Source organism: Pelodiscus sinensis, chromosome 22, assembly GCF_049634645.1.
Source record: "Pelodiscus sinensis isolate JC-2024 chromosome 22, ASM4963464v1, whole genome shotgun sequence".
Lineage (NCBI taxonomy): Eukaryota > Metazoa > Chordata > Testudines > Trionychidae > Pelodiscus > Pelodiscus sinensis.
In genome coordinates, this window is record NC_134732.1 from 14,300,181 (window position 1) to 14,316,527 (window position 16,347).

Sequence of the window (16,347 nt, forward strand, 5' to 3'; positions counted from 1 at the left end):
TACATTTCCAACAAGGAAAAGGCTGAGGCAGATTTGGGATGGAGCGGGAGTTATAGGCTGGGGACACAGGCCGTGCAAAACTCTGACCTCTGACATGAACCTCCATTCTCACATTGACTGCACTGCCAGGTCTACTCAGTGCAACAAGATGTTAGCAAAGATGTGAATGTCAAATGGCATCCGTGTATCCAATCCAGCCAGTTGGAGGTGGGAAAGGCCTGGATGTACCAAATCCAGCCAGAGAGGGGGTGGGAATTGCCTGGATGTACCAAATCCAGCCAGCGAGGGGGTGGGAATTGCCTGGGTGTATCCAATGCAGCCAGATAGGGGGTGGGAATTGCCTGGGTGTATCCAATGCAGCCAGATAGGGGGTGGGAATTGCCTGGGTGTACCCAATGCAGCCAGATAGGGGGTGGGAATTGCCTGGGTGTATCCAATGCAGCCAGATAGGGGGTGGGAATTGCCTGGGTGTACCCAATGCAGCCAGATAGGGGGTGGGAATTGCCTGGGTGTACCCAATGCAGCCAGATAGGGGGTGGGAATCTGGCTTGTTAAATGTACCCAGAGGCTAAGCCCAGTGCCACACTAACTGGAATATGGCATGAGGGCTCCCTGAATGCAATTTCTGATGAGCAGAAGAAATCGCACCTCACAGCACCCCTTTGTGTAGCAAATTAAGACCGTGCGAACCCACAAACCGCCCTCAAGCTGCAAATACTCAGCACTTCAGAAACAGGCTCAAAATTAATGCCAGGCCTGACGAACACCGTCCCTCCCTCCCACCCCCAAACTTGGAGGCTGTCGTGAAGAGTCTACAAGCTTCCCCGCTTGGGCCCATCCCCGCTATTGCCATGCTGGCAGCAGCCGGCACAGGTGTGGCCGTGTTCAGTGAGTGGCTATTGTGTGGCGTTGCCCAGGAGAGGGTACGGATCAGTCTCTAGTCTGTGCAAACCAAGCTCTAGCTGGGAGCAGGTCAGGCATAAGGAAAGGGAGCTCAGGAACGAAGGAGGTGGTTGCTGTGCACACCACAATGGTCTCATGAGCTTGATTCATCGTCCTCCCTAGACCTAGAGTCTGGCTTGAAGCCCATTTGCAAGCTGCCTCTGATGACTGGCGCTCTGCCTGCCAGACCCATGGACTCTCCCGTCGGAAGCCGCCTCTCACCGAATGCCCACGGACACAGCTGCTGGTGGGAATCAATGTCCATGCCTAGTGGGAGGGAGGATGATTAAGGTGCTGTCGTGGGATGCTGGGCTCTGGAGCATGAGGCTGGTGGTTTCTGGGCGGGAGGGCGCCACTTGAACCTGCTGCAAAAATAAAGGGGTTGAGCACGAAGTAGGGGAGATCCCAGGATAGGCTGAGACGGTCTTGCTGGTGAACTCTTTAAAGAGCGTGCAAGGAGGCTGGGGGCAATGAGAACAGCTAGCTAAAGAGCGGCTTGGAGCAGAGCCTGGCAAATGAGAGTCCCTGTGAGACCAGCTGAGCAGGGACCAGCCAGATACAGACAACTGAGCAATCTTAGTCCCTAAGCAACTCCTTGCTAAGGGGCAGTGTGACACTCCCCTTTTCACAGGTGCAGAGGAGAGGTGAAGTGACGCGCCGGAGACCATACAGCAATAGCAGAAAACAGAAGGTAGGTCCCGTCTTCCCAGCCCCTGCCCTGTCCTCTGACCCACGCTGCTGCCGCCACACAAGCTCCTCTTCTTCTAAAGCTCCCTCTGCCAGACCCATGACTCGAGCTGCCTCCTTTTCGTGCCTTCCACCCCTGGTGGTGTCTCTGAGGCTGCCAGGAGAGGCACCAAATGACTTACGTGGGCCACGACTTAGGTTCGAAACAGACGTAACTTCTTGGGGCACCCGCCTCCCCGCAGGAGGCAGATTTTGCGTTCTTCACACTACTTTGGGGGTCACAGGTTGACCCGTGGATGCTTCCACTCTATCTCGGCAGCTGTGTCGTCCCCTACAACCCTGCTTTGGCCTTATCGCTGGAAACCATCTGAATCCTGTGGGACTGTGAAGTTGTACGAATGGTGCTTCTCCATCAGCCCAGGTGAGCACTAAGCTATCATAAGAGGAGACTTTTCTTTGTTTCCAGTGTTACTATGAAGGGTGCATGTGATTTGATTTTTTTCCCAGAGGTATAATTCTACCTGAGTCATAGACTCCAATGGACAACAGCTGCCCTCCCATACGCCCATGCAGCCCCGGTGATTTTAGAGGGATCCCTCACTATCTCGCTCCTCTCACCCCACCTGTTATGAATTCATTGGGGTTTCATGGGAGGAACTGATGGCAGAATTTGACTCCACATATCTTACAGCTTGTGTGTGACCCACCTGTCATGGTGCCCTACCGGAGGATAATTGTGGGTTAGTTTGGAAGGAGAATATGAGAATATCCCACCACCAGCTGGATTGTCCTGTATTCTCATGCCAAAAAGAGGCTCAGCCCAAAAGGCTTAAGCAATGCGAGGCTGTGATGACCCCCTTCCATCGCGCGGCTCGGAGCCTGGCAGCTCTCGTCCAAAGACGTTACTAAAACAGATTTGTCACCTCCATTACAACTCTGTGTGCAGTACTAGTCCCATTTCAGCTCCTATAGCAAAACAACTGGTTCTAAGCTGGGTTTATTTCCATGCCGCCTTGCTCCATGTTTAAATTCAGGAAAAATTTCTTTTTTCATCTGATTTCTTCCATTATCATTCCTTTCGCCTCATCCCTTGATACCCTGACAATCTATTCCTTGCGCCAGAATACTTCCCCCGGCCCTCCCTAAAACCCGGCAGACAAGAGATTCTGCTTGGTGAGACTAAATTTTCTTTCACACACAGCTTTAAGGCAAAAGTTTGGCAATGCAAAGCAAAGTCTACATAAGGCCGCATGACTTAGGTTTGCAACTCAGAACCGTTTATCATTTTTAAAAAACCATCATAAATAAATAGGGTTTTGCTTCAGGAACTTGTTTCAATCTGGAAAAAAAATCCCTTTCCTCCCACCAAACATCATAAAATCCCAGATTAAAATCTTGTTTTGTTCTGGACAATCTGGGCGAGCTGCTGAGACTGACGTTCACACAGTAACTACAGTCAAGAAGAAAAGAAAGCTACAGGGCTGGAAATAAAGTTTTAGTTTGTTGATTCCTCCTTTAGGAATCAGGTGATGAAGCAGACCCCCGGGGAAGGTCTCCTCTTTAGCTTTAGCACAGTGAGATCCGTCCCAATGGGAGAAGGTAGAATGGTTGCATTTCTGCTGAATGAATAAAAAGTGCATCTCGATTTATCTTAGATTCTAAATGTATCTAAGTGGTTTCTTTCTTCCCTTCTGGTGCCGGGATGCCAGGTTCCTATTACCGATATTTTGGAGGGATCACCACTAGCGATGGCCCATCCTTTGGCCTCCACATGAGTACCTGAGCATCATTGGCATTGGGTTTCACAAGGGCACTGGGTGGTATTGGCTCATTCTTGCTAAGGACCTGGGGCTGCTCTTGCGCGAAGGGCTCCCGCAGCTTGGCGCGCTGCCCCAGGGGTCTGCTGGGATTCACCTCTATGCCCAGCTTCATGCGCCACTTGATAGTCTGCAGCATCACCATCTCGCTGGTGGCCGTGTTAGTGGCAACCAACCAGGTGGTGAAGCTTTGATCCCGGTGGATGCTTGTGAGTTTTGCCACGTTGCTCTCACTCACAGGCACTGCCCACGTGACGCTGGGGTAGAAGTTATCATTCATGCTGATGCTGAACTTGGAGTCCTTCCTGGTGGGCCCCACAATGGTGCAGGTTTCGGTGGTGTTGCCGTACCAAGGGTAGTTCACGCCGTCCGAGTCGCTTATGGCCTGGATTTTGCCATCTTGCAGATCCGGGAGCTCCCAACTCGACCTGCCGCAACCAAGAAGGAATCACGGATAACTGGTTAGCGCAGGGACTGACGGGGCTGGGCTGAGAGCGGGCATGGGCTGAGAGCCGTTCCCCTGTGTCTTCCTGGATTGGGATTTGTGCTCCCAATGTTACTCTGGGGTGAAAGCTCGTCCCTTCTGTTAAAACAGCTTTGCAGATGCCCAGGTCCAATCCTAAGGTAGAGGGTACCACAGCACTGGTGTCAAAAAGAACCAGCAGCTCATTCTCTAGGCATGGTACCAGACTGGCCACAACTTGCTACTTGGGATGCTCTAAAATATACTGGTGTTTATAAACCTTCCAAAAAGGGCCTTAAAATCCCTTTGTTGCAGCCAGTCTTGTGCTGCTCTTTACTCTGTCTCTTTCTCCCTCCCTCGCCTCCAGGACAAATAAGCTGCCTACAGTTTTGTGGCCTTGCTGCTTTTCAATAAGAGCAGGCGTCAAACCCAAGTCTGCAGGATGGCTGAGCTGCCACCAATCTGCAGTCACCCCCAGTCCTAGGGCACAGGAGAAGTGGCCTCGAGTGGTAGGGAGGGGAGATCCCAACTGGATTGCCCTGCCTCTTGCTAAGTGCTGAAATAAATACTTAGCTGGGAACTGCCTGTCTTCACTCAGTCTCTAAACACGCACCATTGTTCATGCCCTGAAAATGTCACACTCCTCTCCATCTGCCCCTGCTCTAGTCGAGTCATGGGCAGGGCCCTACCAAATTCATGGTCCATTTTAAGGCTTGTCTTTAACTTCCGGGAAGATAGATGTTCCGGAGATCGATCTTCTATGGTTCGATTTAGCTGGTCTAGTAAAGACCTGCTAAGTCGAACTCTGATGGCACCTCTGTCAATCCCAGTACTCTACCAGGTCAGGAGGAGTAAAGGAAGTCAAGAGTTTCTCCCATTTGACCTCCCACTATGAAGACGCCGGAGACATTTGATCTAAGCTATGCAATTTCATGATCATGGCTTTTTAAAAAAATCATACAGTTTCAGCTATTTAAATATAACATTTCATGGTGTGGTAACCATAGGGGTCCTGACCCAAAAGGGCATGGTGAGGGGGAGGCTGCAAGGCTATTGTGGGTTGGGGATCTCGGTATTGCATCCTCGCTTACTTCTGCTTCCATTGCTGGTGGTGGGGTGCTGCCTTCAGAGCTGGGCACTGGGCCAGCACTTGCTGCTCTCTTGCCACCTTTATTTCTGTGCTGCCTTCAGAACTAGGTGATTGTACTATCACCCCCTACAACAGGGTGGGCAATAATTTTTGACGGGAGGCCACTCCAAGAATCTGGAAAGTGGTCGAGGGCCGCACTCTTCCATGATACTAATGGAGGAGATGTGGGGTCTGGGATGGAGCAGGGACGTGCAGAAAGGGAGCTTGGAGTAAGGGAGGGAGTTTGGGTGAAGGAGGCAGATGTGACATAGGGCACTGAACTGGGCTGCAGGGGGTTGGATTGTGACTGAGGGCAGGGAATTGGGGTACAGAAGGGATACAATCATAAAATACTAGAACTGGAAGGGACCTTGAGAGGTCATTGAGTCCAGTCCCCTACCCTCATGGCAGGACCAAACCTGACAGGTGTCTGTCTAACCTGCTCTTAAATATCTCCAGAGATGGAGATTCCACAACCCCCCTAGGCAATTTATTCCAGTGTTTAACAACCCTGACAGGAAATTTTTTCTAATGTCCAAACTAAATCTCCCTTGCTGTATTGCTTCTTGTCCTATCCTCAGAGGCCAAGGAGAACAATTTTTCTCTCTCCTCGTGACACCCTTTTAGATACTTGAAAACCGTTATCATAGCCCCTCTGTCTTCTCTTTTCCAAACTAAACAAGCCCAGTTCTTTCAATCTTCCCTCATAGCTCATATTCTCTAGACCTTTAATAATTTTTGTTGCTCTTCTCTGGACCTTCTTCAATTTCTCCACATCTTTCTTGAAATGTGGTGCCCAGAACTGGACACAATACTCCAACTGAGACCTAATCAATGCAGGGTAGAGCAGAAGAATGACTTCTCGTGTCTTGCTCACAATACTCCTGTGAATGCATCTCAGAATCATGTTTGCTTTTTTTGCAACAGTGGCTGGGCCCCTTGAGTGGGACCCAGCAGAGCCAGGCTCTGTTCCTCAGCCCCATTACTGACCTCCTGGCTGAGCTTGGATGAGTCACTTTCCCTCCCACTTTGTCTAGTTAGCCTGTAAACTTGTCTGAGCAAAGACCCTCACGTTTGTGTGGTGTCTAGCGCAAGGGGGTCCCATTTTGGCGCCTCATGCACTACGTACCAAAATACAAATGGTACATATTAGTGCCAGAGCTGGGGAAAGCACCTAGAACCAGAGCACCATTTTGAGAGAGTGAGAGTGGGGGGCAGTGAGGAGAAAGTACACAGATTTTGCAAATTACTCCTCTGCCCCTTCCCTTCACCAGCTAGAAGTGAGGCGCATGCACACAAGCTGTGTACTGTCCCCTTGCTCCCTGATAGCCAGGGGAACAGGAGAAAACCCAAGCCAGGTCGCAGTATGCACGGCTGCTGCCTCCCTGCTCTCCCGAAACGGTGCCCTTGACATAGAACATCAGACTTCTCCTCACCTGCTGTCACCATTCGACAAAAGTCCCACATCCCAGGCCCAAGGGCTTGGAAGCGAACACAGCAAACCAGAAAAGCAAAGGCCAGGGGTTCAAGACCCTCCAAACTGGGACTACAGCTGCAGCCAGTCTTTGTGATTGAAAGTTTAAAAATAATCACAGGACTTCAACCACAAGGCCAATGCTTTCTGGTGAGAAGACGAACAAACATGCCCCCCCCCCCCGAATGTTAAATGCTGGAGCTTTTACCTTTCCATTTGGGCTTGAGAAATCCATTATGAAAAGCTGATTATTGGGTAAGAGGAACATGATGCCAGAGATAGCTGAGCCAAGAGCCCAATTTTTGCAAAGTAAACGCATCACACTCAAGTGACCACAAATACTGCCACAAGCCCAAGGGCCAAGGTGAGTTCTGGAGGTTGCTTTTTACAAATTGCTCTGGCTCTCATGTGCACACTGAATCCCTACTGGCTATCAGCTGCTGGAATACTGTGTTTTGGGAGGATTTTCTTGCACTTCAGTACAAGTCTTATGTCGTAGCCTTAAAACAGCCCTTACAGTAAATCAGAGAAATGGACTTTGTGCACAGGACTGGGAGCAGAAGACTCTATAATCCACGCTTTGATATTGACTCCCTGTGTAGTTTTGGACTAGCCACTGCATTTCTCCTTGCCTCAGTTTCCTGATCTGTAACATGGGAATAATAGAGGCAACCTCACAAAGCAGTGCTGAGGACTGATTAGTTTAATGTTGGGAAAGGCCCAGGAGATTGGTCTGCTGCTAGTTAGCAACAGGAGTTTGACTCTAACCATCCTGCGGACTATTTTATAGGACCAGAGGTTTGGCCTGGTCTCTTTGGTTACGATCCTTGTACTTGTGGTGTTGCAGCATGTTGTATGCTGAGCAGCTGCATGACTAATGCTATACATATCTAGGCTGTGCAGTGCTCTGGGGCCTCGCAGGATGGAAGACACAACACAAAAGAAAAATATTAAGTGGAAAGCATTATTTTAGGAATCTGCCTAGGGCACTAAGATTCAAAACTGACTAGCAGCTTTGACTCTCCAACTTCACACCTTCTAGGAGCCTGATGTGCAGAGAGCAGATGTCTGTCTTTCTGGAAATTGGGCCCCTTTAATGGGTCTCATGTTGAGCCCCTAAAATTCACTGGTCACTTCTCAGGCTATGTCTACACTACGAGTTTTCTTGGCAAAAAATATGCTAACGAGGGACTAATTTGCATGAGTTGCGATCTCATTTGCATATATTCTGCCGATCCGTTTTTGTGCAAAAACAAGCAGCGTGGATGTTTTCTTTTTGAGCAAAACCCCCTTTTTCTGCAAGACTGGTATATCTCCTTTTGTGGGGCATAAGGGTCTTGAGGAAAAAGGGTTTTTTTGCACAAAAAGAAAATGTCCACGCTGCTCGTTTTTGCACAAAAACAGATTGGCAGAAAATATGCAAATGAGATCGCGACTCATGCAAATGAGTCCCTTGTTAGCATATTTTTTGCCGAGAAAACTTGAAGTATAGACATAGCCTCAATCTCCAAGCTTCTCAATGTCAAGGCCACAAGGACCTGGCCCCCTGATCCCAGCCTGGTAAATTCAGTGCCATGTGATGTTATCACAATCTGTAGGGTATCTCGCCGGGTTTGGTTTTTCCTGTGCAACAAACCTACTGGCTAACATGCTGTCTGCAGCAGTTCTTGTTCTTCTGAGTAGACTGCCGCCAGACAGAGGAAGTCCTCTGCCCTACAGCTACTTCTGACCTAAAACTGTAAGAAGGAAACCCCTAAGTGGAGTCTAGCCAGAACCCCTGCGGCCAGGGGAGGAAACTGATTACATGAGAGTGTCTTTTAAACAGCGAAGAGTCCTTCCCCCCTCCCCCCCCCCACTTCAACACAAGATGAGAGAGAAAAGCTCCAGGGGTTTTTTCAGTGAACTCAGCCCTGCAAGGGAAGATAAATTGGAGGTCATGTACTATAGCAACAGGTTTAGTATCTCATCAAGCATGATCTCGGAAATACCATATGGAGCCCTTTCTCTCTCTTTCAGCAGATGGTTTAGGATTACTGGCCGTTCAAATCGTGGCTGATGCTCAGCTTGATTGAGGCCCGCGGATGAGATGTGACAATTTCCTGGATGTTCATGTAGATCAGGGGTGGGCAATAATTTTTGAAGGGCCGCGGGCAGACTTGGAAGGGGTGAGGGAGGAGAGCTACCCTACCGGGAGCTTTGCCTGGCCTGGGCTCTCTGCCCCCTGGCTTCTGGCCAATGGAAGGGACCTGGAGCAGATGGGAGGGTGCTGGGGGCTTAGTGTCCTCCCAGAGTTGTCTGAGGAGGAGGCTTAGAATTCACATAACACAGCTGGCAGCTCCTGGCCCTACTGCTAACCTGTTGCCTGGCAGCTGCCCGGCAGGCACTGTTGGAAGGGCTCATGCCTCCCTGGCAGCTCCCAGGCAATGGGCCAGTGGGACCGAGAGCTGCGAGCCCTTTCAGTTGCTTCTGTTTAAAGGGCTTGTGGCCGCCAGGCAACGCAGCCACCCAGCAAGCGCGAGCCCTTTAAATAGAAGCCGTTAAAAGGGCTCGCATGTCTCCGGCTCCCAGGCAATGTGCTGGGGCGGAGCCTAGAACTGCCTCATGGGCCCGATCGACGCCCCAGGCAGGCCGGATTCTGCCCGCTGAGAGGCTTTTGCCCACCCCTGCTGTACATTATGGATGTGCCCACTGCTGAGACAGATGCAGGCACAGGGGTGGTATAAACACAGACAGGCCACCCTGGAACAGCTCCCTTGGGACTCAGCCCATGTCTTGAGGTTTGTAAAGTCCTGAGCTATTTTGTCCTACCCTTGCCACAGGTGGTGGGGAAATAATCTGCGTGGAGGAGCCCCTGAAACTGTGTTCATTGGCTCCACCTTAGTGCCAGGTGGATCTTTCGGCCACGTAAAGGACAGCCTCTGCAAAGTCAGGACTGAGGTGCACTGGTTTAACTTTATAAAAAGACTCCGGCTAAGTCTACACTGGGGCTACGTCTACACTGGCACCCTTTTCCAGAAATGCTTAAAACGGAACAGTTTTCCCTTATAAGTATTTCCGGAAAAAGCACCTCTACATTGGCAGGATGCTTTTCCGGAAAAGCACTTTTTGCGGAAAAGCGTCTGTGGCCAATGTAGACGCACTTTTCCGCAAAAAAGCCCCGATCATCATTTTCGCGATCGGGGCTTTTTTGCGGAAAAGACTACTGTGCTGTCTACACTGGCCCTTTTCCGGAACAGTTTTTCCGGAAAAGAACTTTTGCCCGAACGGGAACAGCATAGTTTTTCCGGAAAAACACTGACAATTTTACATTAGATCGTCATTGCTTTTCCGGAAAAGCAAGCGGCCAGTGTAGACAGCTGGCAAGTTATTCCAGAAAAGCGACTGCTTTTCCGGAATAAGTGGCCATTGTAGACACAGCCTGGCACTTTACGGTGCTGTAACTTTCTGGCTCAAGGGTGTGAAAAAACACACACACACACACACACCCAGCATAGCAAGTTACTGCCAGTGTGAACCAGGTTACAGCAGTGCTCTTAGCTGCTCCCCTGGCTGTGCCTTAAATGTTTAAGTGTAGACAGAGCCGAAGGCTGGGGGTGGGGGATTAGGAGTGGATGCTGCAGGGCAGGTGAGAAATTTGGGGAGGAAATGTGCACCACACTCTACGGCCCTATGCCTAATTCTAGCAAGTGTGGCTAATCCTAAGGATTTCAATGAGCATTACATTTACTCGCAAATGTTAGTGAGAGGAAGAAGTAGATCCTGTTACTGCAGCAAAAGGAAACTAGCACAGCTCATGCAGCACACGTCCTAGTGTTCCTGCCCCTTGCCTGCTGTTATCAAAGATCCCTTGCCAAGCAGATCATGACCTCTGATTGTCTGGCTTGTCCAAATTAAGCCAAATAATTCTCCCCTGACCAGGCATTTTGACATGCTCAGAGGGAGGTAGCATAGCATGCCCCACTGCTGCAAGGGGGGAGCTCTCTGGGATTAAAAACACATTATGGAAAGCCCAGAAGCTTGCACTGTAAATTCTTCAACACCAGGGGTGCTGTGTGACACACTCCGCTCTCCAAGCCTGTCTGTCTTCAGGCGGAGTTGCTCCAGAATCAATGGTTCTGGGTTGTAATGTTGACACATTTGTGTTTTACTCTGCTGCTCCGCCGTCCAGAATCACCATAGACTAGAGCAGCTGAAAGCCCTGCTTTAACTTACCACAGGCAGTTTACTAACACTTCAATACTTGTAAAGCTCCATCTCCACGGAGCAAGGCGGCCTGGGCTGTGGCCAGCCAAGCCATATTTTCCAGCCCTCCTCATCCAGTCTCTGACCCTCTTGCTTTCCTTTTCAGGCATGTATCTTTCTATTCCCTAACGCGGTCCCTGGTTTACACAGTCCCTCTGGAGCTTCCCCTGCAGCATAACATGAGGCCATACGTGCAGCAGCGGCTGCAGTGACAGCAAATTCGAGCCAAGTGCCCGCTGGCTTTCCACAGCAAGCAGGATGATGCTGGTGTGTTAAGGTAACCTGTTACTAATGGCACATTATGCTGTCTGAAATACTTGGGTGCAAACTCATCCTTGGGCCTCGGTGCTTGAAGCCAGATTGTAATTAGTCACAGGATGTTACTCCGTCAGTATGCTCTTGCATACTCTTTTTATGATAAAAGGGGAGCGCCTGTATCAGATCTGGACTCAGCTCTGCACAGATACCCAAGGATCCCTTTGGGGTGGCAATGTAAAGCCATGCTGGGCTTTCCACCCATCCTGCCACAGGATTCGTTGTGACCAACATCACAAGCTAACAAAATCTTTACAGGTGACAGAAACGGATTGGGGAGGTGCTGTGCATTAGCAACAAACGGGAATAATCCTGAACTGGATGTCTATGGACTTATACCCCCGAACCGCCACGTTCAATAAGACTCCCTTTATAAACTGGCTTTTAACCTCTACTTCACCTATTTTGGCTTTGCAAAGCAGTTCAGTAGGGTCCCTAAGAATAAGAAGTGAATGAAAAAGCAAGTGGGGGACAGACATTCAGGCATGAAAGTAGAAGAGCTGTTAGCACATCTAGATTTTGGGGGACCTCAATGAGTTTTTAGTCCATCAAAGTTGATTTCCTGCACCCTGAAATTTAACGGATTAGTCTCCAATCACATTTTTCCTCCTGGGTGCTTGGAAGTTTAATTCTATTTCTGTTGTGGGCCCAGGAAGATGTAATCTTTTAAAAGAGAGATGCTTTCAACTTCAAGGGACGTTGTATATAGATTTTTATCTCTACAGTTGTATTTTAAAAAGCCTTCACAGATGACTCAAAGTCTGATGTATTTATCACAGTCTCTGTTTTGCTTATCACCATCTGTGCTGCTATGTGCCCTTTACACTACGGGGACAGTGAAATTAGATGGGTTAGGCTCACATATTTTATATTATTTATATTGTGATAGCAGCTAACAGACCCGGTCATGGGCCGGGACCCCACTGTGTTAGGACCTGTATAAACACAGAACAAAGGAATGATCCCTGCCTCAAAGAGCTTACAATTTAATTAGTGCCTGGTTTTTCTGTCTCTGCTTATGCTAAGTTCTGCCTGATTCTGATCATCCCTGTTAAGTAGCACCTTGCTCCAGGAGTAGTTCTGTTGAAGTGAATGGAACTCTTTGTGGGCTGAAGTGCTGCTACCGGTGAGCAGTGGTATCAGAACCAGGCTCTCAATGCAATCTAATAACCAGGGAAAGTTGTTTGCCAAAGGACAGCAAATTAGGACCAGCCAGGCAGTTTCACTTCGTGGTCCTCTATTGCTCTGCTGTTTGCTCATGACGCTACAGGGAGAATGCTCATGGCCAAGGAAGCATTCAATGGCTTTTTAAGCAATGACACTTCTCTTCTCATTACATCTTTCAAAACCTTTTTTTGGAGCGTGTAAAACATAAACATTTGGCACCTAAATCCCCAAGCTGCAGACCTCCTTTCAGACAAGCGAGTGTTTGAAGTGTCTCTGTACCTCCCCGCCATCTAGTACACACAACTCAGTCTGTTCCTGCGTTCCCTAGCTATGCCTGCTGTTGGTGCCATGGGCAGGAGATATGCACCTGAGTGACAACTTCAGAATGTCAAAGCAAAAATGCTTCCACGTTTGGTGCAAAGATGAGGCTCCCATTCTCAACTGGGGATGTTAAAAAAAAATTATTTTTGTAAACATGTAACTGTTGAATTTTTCAGTGATTACATGTTTACATGCAGGGGGGCAGGCGGGAGCCGATGCTCGTGGGGAGTCAGCTTTTAAGCCAGCTCCTCACAAAGACTGGCTCCTGCCTGTCCCTCCCATGCCAGAGACAGCAGCACAGGGGGGGCAGGCGACTCCAGGGGAGCTGGTGCTCGGAAGAGCCAGCTTTTAAGCAGGCTCCCCCCAAGCCCTGGCTTCCGGCCCTCTCCCCTCCACTTTGCTGCTTCTGATACAGCGGCAATGGGGGTGCGTGTAACCATGAGGATTAACCAATGAGCTCAGGCTTATTGGTTAATCATGTAAACAGGTACACGCTAACATCCATATTTTCAACCTGAATCCTTCTCATGCCATCAGACTTCATTCAGGGCATAGACATGAAGTTTTGTATTCAGAGTTATTACTGCCTATTTTAATGATCTGTTGCAACAGCGATTAAAAAAAAACCAGTTGTCTCTATTTAAGAGCCTTCCTGGGGCCAAATTCTCCACTGCAGTAAAATCCTAGCAATGGGACTCTGCTAAAGTGCCGCAGCTCATGACCCGGCCTATTCTTCCAGCCAGATTTCCAGTGGTCAGAAGCAATTGCAGTCCAATATGCTGCAATGGCATAAAGAGGTCTTTGTCCCCAAAGGCCCTATGTATAACTTTATCATTTGGCCGGGTGGGAGCAACCCTCTAAGGAAATGGGACCGAGACGCCAATAGAACTTTTAATCATGTTTCCATAATATACAAAAGCGGTTAAATAATAAGGAAATATACCTCTCATATAGAACTGGAAGGGACCTTGGAAGGTCATTGACTCCAGTCTCCTGCCTTCACAGGAGGACCAAGTACAATCCCTGACAGATTTGCCTCAGATCCCTAAATGGTACCCTCAAAGATTAAATTCACAATCCTGGGTTTAGCAGGTCAATGCTCAAACCACTGAGCTATCCCTCCCCGGAGCAAAGCACCATTTTGCAGGCAAACACATGCAAAAGACTTGTTCACCCCCAAATCTGCATAGTTTACTGAATTACAGTTCATTGTTCCACTGTATCTGTAGTGAGCTTAATTATAGCTGCTTTGATACAGAACTGAGCTCTTACACAGGACTTTTAGCCTGTAGCTATCATAGCCTTTTAGAAAGGAAGGGCAGCATCATTCTCCTCAATTTACAGACGGGAAAACTGAGGCACAAACAACATGCACCACAGGCTCTCTGTGTGTCACTGACAGAGCTGGTATAGAACCCAAATGCCCTGTTAAGTTTTTAACTGCCTATCCACCTCTATTTATGCACAGTGGATTTTTGTGTGTTTTCCTTCACACCTGATCATCTAGGCTAAGAATATCAACTGAGCCTATGAGAGTAAGGCACCCCATTTTTTCAGCTCCTTTGAAACCCCCCAGCCCTAATTTTTGGTTGCTGAGCCTTGCCTAGCTGAACCACACTTTAAAGAGCAGACAGGGAGCCCAACCTCCCAGGGCTCAGGCCTCCTGTACATGCTTTAGAATCAGCAAAATCTTACCCCCTTCCCCGTCAAACCACACTCTCTCAGTATTTGGCTGTCGCCAACGTATTGGCAAGTGGGCACTTTCTGTTTGAGCAATGAGCTTAGAGAGGAAATGGAGACAGAAGGCAGGAACTGTTGCCTGGGGCATTGGACCTCTCTGGCACTTGTTTGCTTCATGCCTGACGTGTCAAACTCATGTCATAGGCTGCGCACGTACTAGATATAACCTTGCTCTCTCTGGCTGTGTCTACACAATGTGGAAGATTGATACCGCCACGGTTGAGCTTCCAGAGTTCCATTTAGTGGGTCTAGTGAAGACCCGCTAATTCGAACTGAGAGGGGGCCCCTGTCGGTGGTGGCACTCCTGCTCCTCAAGAGGCGTGAGGGAAGCCAATGGGCACGTTTGCTCCCATTGACCTCCCGCTGTGTGGAAGGCGGAAAAACGCAATTTGAGATATGTCCGCTCCAACTATGTAATCAGCTGGCCTCTGGGTTCTGCAGTGCTCCTGGAGGGGGAGAGAAACAGGAAGGCGAGGGACAGTAGAGAGGCAATTTAGGACAGGCAGTGTGTTGGGTTCAGCTGGTCTCTGGGTCTAGCCTCTGTCCCTCTTCTTTTTCCTCCTCCCCATCTTTCATTTTGTAGTTGGCCTGTCCTTCCCGCCCCCCGCGAGGCAAATCTCTCCCTCACATGGTGCTCCTTGAATTAGCAAGCAGGAAGGTTGCTTAAGCCTGACCTTTTCCTCCCATCTTCCCCTGCAGACTGGGCAGCATCAGCATATCCCGTCACCAAGCCATCTGCCTCTCCTAGCCTACGCTCCACTCCAAAGTTAGGCTCTTGTACTGCTGGCTGGGCACACCACTTCCGCTGCATCATGAGTCTTCTACTAGTTTTACCCACATGCTATTTTGTGGAGGTGTGTGTGTGTGTGTGTGTGTGTGTGTGTAATAGTTTATATATATATATATATATATATAATGATGCATTTCCACTTGCATCACAGTTTGGAGATAGAGGTGTGTGTGGTGTTTTTCCCCTGCTCTTTTAACTTCCTGTTGTTACATGGTATGGATGGGGATGTGCACTTTTAACCACAGTTGGAGGGTGATGCAAAGGGTTAACCCCCTCATTCTTGCAGCCAAACCCTGCTTGTCTTACCCATGCAGGCAGCCTGTTGCAATGAGCAAGACAAACAGGATTCAGCTCCCCCCCCATGCTGTCTTACATTCACAGCTGGTGTAATGTTAAGCACTCAGCCCTGCTGATAGCACATTGCAGGAATAGCAACCAACTTGTTTACAGCACCACAACGCTGCAAGTGTCAACAATTGTTCGCATTGTGAGCACCCTTTCCTTTTTTTTTTTTAAGGGGTGTGCATCAAGGAAAAGCTGGCATGGAGGGAAAAGCAACACCCTTGTGTTCTGCCATGTCTGCAATCTTGTGGCAAGGGTGACTTCTGCTTTCAGAATTTACAGTGTTGCAGAAGCCTTGGTCTGCCCCCTGTCTAACGTGGTATTGCATCGGATGGCTACCCAACCAAGTGTTTCTGTTTTAGAGACCAATTTTCTTCCCTTTGGAGTCAATGGAAAAACACCCATAGGCCATCAGGGGGCAAGATAAAGCCCTTATCTCCTTTTGTAAAGTATCCAGTTTTAATATTAGAGGAGCCAGGTTCTTTAAAGTAAAATCAAATAACTAAATGGTTTAAAGCTTCCTCTGCTGCCTCTCCTTACACACATGCACACACACTGGAAATACTTACATTCCCTGTTCCCCATAGTGGTTGTAAAACTCCATATGGCTACATGCCTGAATCCAGCCCACGATCCAGGTCTCCTTCTTGGCGATAGGGGGTACCAAGACCTGGGCAGAGGCTCGAAAGTGAGGAGTCCGGTATCGCAGAACCACGCTGGACGACTCGTCAATGTTGGTGGGAACGGGATCGATAGAGGCTTTCACTTCAATCACAGAAATACTTTCCCGGAAAACTTTGGATTTGCAGCTAATACTCTGAATACAGCCCATGGCATACAACACCAGTGCAATTCCTAGGCCACACCAGCAATCCTGGAGAAGATTAGGCATTGAAATGATATGGTGCTAGATCAAAT

The 16,347-nt window shown here is 48.9% G+C and overlaps 1 protein-coding gene across 1 annotated transcript; it reads right to left on the reverse strand.

Moving 5' to 3' along the window:
* Window positions 1–2,884: 2,884 nt before the first annotated feature.
* On the reverse strand, window positions 2,885–16,321 carry FAM78A (family with sequence similarity 78 member A). Its single transcript, XM_075905428.1, has 2 exons — window positions 15,999–16,321; window positions 2,885–3,874 (listed from the first exon to the last, which is right to left on the reverse strand). The coding sequence occupies exons 1-2, from the start codon at window positions 16,319–16,321 to the stop codon at window positions 3,346–3,348; spliced, it is 852 nt and encodes a 283-aa protein (XP_075761543.1). The 3' UTR covers window positions 2,885–3,345.
* Between the last annotated feature and the right edge of the window lie 26 nt (window positions 16,322–16,347).

Bases quoted from the DNA above. Each gene is read 5' to 3' on its own strand.
- FAM78A (XM_075905428.1), bottom strand. From the start codon at position 16,321: ATGCCTAATCTTCTCCAGGATTGCTGGTGTGGCCTAGGAATTGCACTG. The intron at 3,875-15,998 runs GTAAGTATTTCC...TGGTTGCGGCAG, and splicing joins CACTATGGGGAACAGGGAAT to GTCGAGTTGGGAGCTCCCGG.